General features: G+C 37.7%; 1 protein-coding gene across 1 annotated transcript; it reads right to left on the bottom strand.

The window, feature by feature from the left end:
* Nucleotides 1-471: 471 nt before the first annotated feature.
* On the bottom strand, nt 472-1,594 carry LOC145950245 (uncharacterized). Its single transcript, XM_083061306.1, has 3 exons — nt 1,586-1,594; nt 1,276-1,500; nt 472-1,149 (listed from the first exon to the last, which is right to left on the bottom strand). Exons 1-3 carry the CDS (start codon nt 1,592-1,594, stop codon nt 472-474), a joined length of 912 nt encoding a protein of 303 aa, XP_082917432.1.
* Between the last annotated feature and the right edge of the window lie 2,105 nt (nt 1,595-3,699).

The raw sequence follows: 3,699 nt of genomic DNA, 5'->3' as shown, positions 1-3,699 counted from the left end.
TATTTTAGAAGCATCACAATGGACCACAAAAATCTTACTAAGATCAGGAAATACTAAAACAGGTGTACTAGTCAACTTTTCCCGAAAAACTATCTTACTATCCCATACAAACACAACTCTTTTCCTAGCCAAACTTGTCAAGGGTAATGTTAACTTGGAAAATCCCTCTATGAACTTTCTACAGTATCCAGCCAATCCAAGGAAGCTCCTAATCTCACTAGCTGACTTAGAGGCAAACAAATTTAGTCAACTATGAATTCTCTATCATCAATAGTCAAGGGACACTTTGGACAGATATCAGAAGTGATCACTGAACCACTAGTGGGTGTCTCTACTAGTAGTTCAAAAGACAAGGAAAAAAATAGGTAATTTAGACATACACGTGATATAAAAGAGTGAGTCGCACCAGTCATATAAAACAATTAGAGGGGTTCCATTGATGAAACACATACCCTGGATGAAATCTTTGGATTAAGTAGCTTCAACACCACTCAAGGCAAATACTCTTCCTGTGGCTCTAGGCTTGCTAGCGCTCCCTTCAACCTCTGTTGTTTCTTTCTTATTCTTGGGGCACTCCCGAGCTTTGTGTCCCTTCTCGTAACAGTTGTAACATGTTATCACTCTTGGTACCCAACACTCATATGCCTTATGACCTGGCTTCCCACAGTTGAAGCAATTATCGCGTGGAACAGAACCCTCACTCCCCCCTTTTGATGTTTGTCCAACCATTGGAGATTGACTCTTTCGTTGCATCGAATCTTGATTATTCACCTTAGAACTTGAATTCCCAGTAGACTTGGTGTAAGGTTTACTTTTACCTAAAGCACTAGAATTTGTGGTACGCATAGGACCTCCAGCTCCCTTGTAATAGTCAGCACGTGCACGATTGTCACGGTCGTAAATTCTACTCTTGTTGACAAGAGTCGGGTAGTGATAAATTTCTTGATAATTGATTGCTGTTTTTATCTCAGGGCGAAGGCCATTCACGAACTTAATACACTTAGCCCTTTCGCCATCCTCACCATGGTAATGAGTACAGTAGCGAACCAAGGCATCAAATTTTGCAGCATACTCTGCCACTGTGTCATTCCCTTGCTTTAGTTCAAGAAATTCAACTTCCTTCTGGCTTCTTACATCATCCGGGAAATACTTCTCAAGAAAAACCCTCTTGAAGTTGTCCCAATTCAATTGCATTTCTCCATCAATCATCCTTTGAAGTGCTTCTTCCCACCAAAAATGGGCATCAGCAGTCAACATGAAGGTAGCCAACCTCACTTTCTGAGTGAAAGGACACTCCATGGCATTGAAAATCTTTTCGATTTCCATTAGCCAATTCATCGCAACATCTGGGTCATATCCTCCTTGGAAAGTAGGTGGATTATTTCGTTGAAATCGCTCTAACCAATTAGGAGCGATTTCAGTCCTATAGTTGTTACTTACAGCTTGTGCTAATGCTTGAAGAGCATCAGCAATTGCACGATCATTCCTACCAGCCATAATCTAAGAAAATAGTACACAATCAAATAAACAATAGACATAAGGAATTATCATACTAGCATTAGTGTACTAACATTTCACAAAATACCTTAACCATTCCAAACTCACTTTTTTCCACTTTAAACTCATATTCAAGCTTTCCAAAACAGCTCACAAAGGACTTAGAGAATAAAATTTACATACTACCTAAACCATAAAGTTAACATGCAAGCACCAATACTCAAGGAACATTCCAATCTCTCATCAAAATATCAAAACTCCAATTCTCAAATACAACCACCTTTGATTCAATTGCTTACTACTATAGATTCCTAAATTCCATTAACCGTAAACTCTTAAATCATCCAAATTTAAGGTCTTTTTACGTAAAAAAGTATCAAACAAATAAGAAATTATGAAAAGATCAATCAAAAATAGCATCATCAAATTATATCATGTCTATCAGACAAATCTTGAGAATACAATGCACACAAATAAATAAATAAGAACATAATTAATCATCTTATTAGCACATCAATCAACTCATCACATTATTAATCCACCAAACAAGCATAGTAGACTCATTACTCACGGCCGATTGGATCGGCCCGCTCTGATACCACTAAATGTGACACCCTTACTACCCCCAACACATATATTAAAAATTATAATACATTTAAGAAGGTTAAATTTTCTAAGTTGGTAAAAGGGTTCACATAAAAAATTCGACAATCACATTAATAGAGATATAAAACATAAAACACAAGAGTTTTACAAATTGTTTTCAAAACAATATTACAGTGCCAAATACACATAAATATTTCATCCTAGAAATCCTCTGCCCCGATGTCACACTATCAGAGCATTCCCAGAATTTTAACTGTTGGCATCCTAGATGCCACTCGTAGCTGGATCTTCTTCTCCTAAAATATCCACAGTTTATACGGTGAGAAAAGAAAATATCTATATGCAAAGTACATACAAACACATCACAATATAATCTCATAATAACTCATTATTTAATAAAATATTCATAAGCATTTATCTATATATATATATATATGTGTGTGTGTGTGTATCATAATTTATCAACCATTCATCATATTCACATCTCAATTCACAATTACATCAATCCATCACAATCCACTTGAACATTACAATTCATTCATAATCCACACAAATTTCACTATGTCAAGGTCACGCTACCCTTTTTCCAACCTAGGGCCGTGCTCACCCCTGACATAACACTGTGCCAAGGTCACGCTACCCTTTTTAGTAGCCTAGGGTCGTGCTCACCCCTGACATAATACTGTGCCAAGGTCACGCTACCCATCAGCTTAGGGTCGTGCTCACCCCTGGTCATCAGTACCATAATCACATCTCATTCACATCTCAATCACATTCCACACTTCTCATTTCATAACTCAAATTCACATCACGTACATAATTCCACATCACATACACAACAGATAAGCCCAACAAAATGAGGGTTTACACACCCCTCAAGCAATTCACATCAAGATCATCCATTCTTAACGAGTAATATAGCAATAATATTCATAAATTATAATAATCAATAAGATAATCAATTTAATATAACAGTGAAACTCATAATTATTCCAAATTCTAGTTCACAGCATTTATGATTTCTTCTTTCTTCCCAGATCATTATTCCTACAATTTGGCATATCTATAAACCTCAACACATAATTTCAATAGAACTAATGATTCTTCAAATAAAATAATTATAAAATCATAATCCTAAGAAATTCTTCCTCTACCCAATTCCCTCATGTACTCTACATATAAATAATCGCCTTTTCCCCCGTACCTGGATGAATAGTAACTTGAGCAGAACCTCCTCTTCTTTTTCCTTAAACGGTAGTCAAAATTCGGGCAGAACCTTCTCTTCTCTCTCCTTAAATCGGGACCGGAACTAGGGTAGAACCTCCACCCCCTAAGCTCCTTCCATCAACAGCAGGAAGTAGAGAGAGAAAGAAAAGAGAGAAGGGAGAGAAGATGAGAGGTGTCAGGATTTGAGAGGGAGGAGGGGCCTTTTTATAGGCATTTTCGCGGACCTATCCGGAACGGCCGTTCTGAAAAGTGGAACGCCCGTTCTGGACCCTTCAAATCTACGCAAAATTTTCAACTGGAACGGCCTGTTCTGAAATCAGAACGGCCCGTTCCAAAACCCAGCAGAACGCCCCGTTCTCCTTCTGGAAC

Source organism: Cajanus cajan, chromosome 8 (assembly GCF_000230855.2).
Source record: "Cajanus cajan strain Asha chromosome 8, NIPB_CcT2T_4, whole genome shotgun sequence".
Taxonomy (NCBI): domain Eukaryota; kingdom Viridiplantae; phylum Streptophyta; class Magnoliopsida; order Fabales; family Fabaceae; genus Cajanus; species Cajanus cajan.
This window is presented reverse-complemented; position numbering and strand designations above follow the sequence as displayed.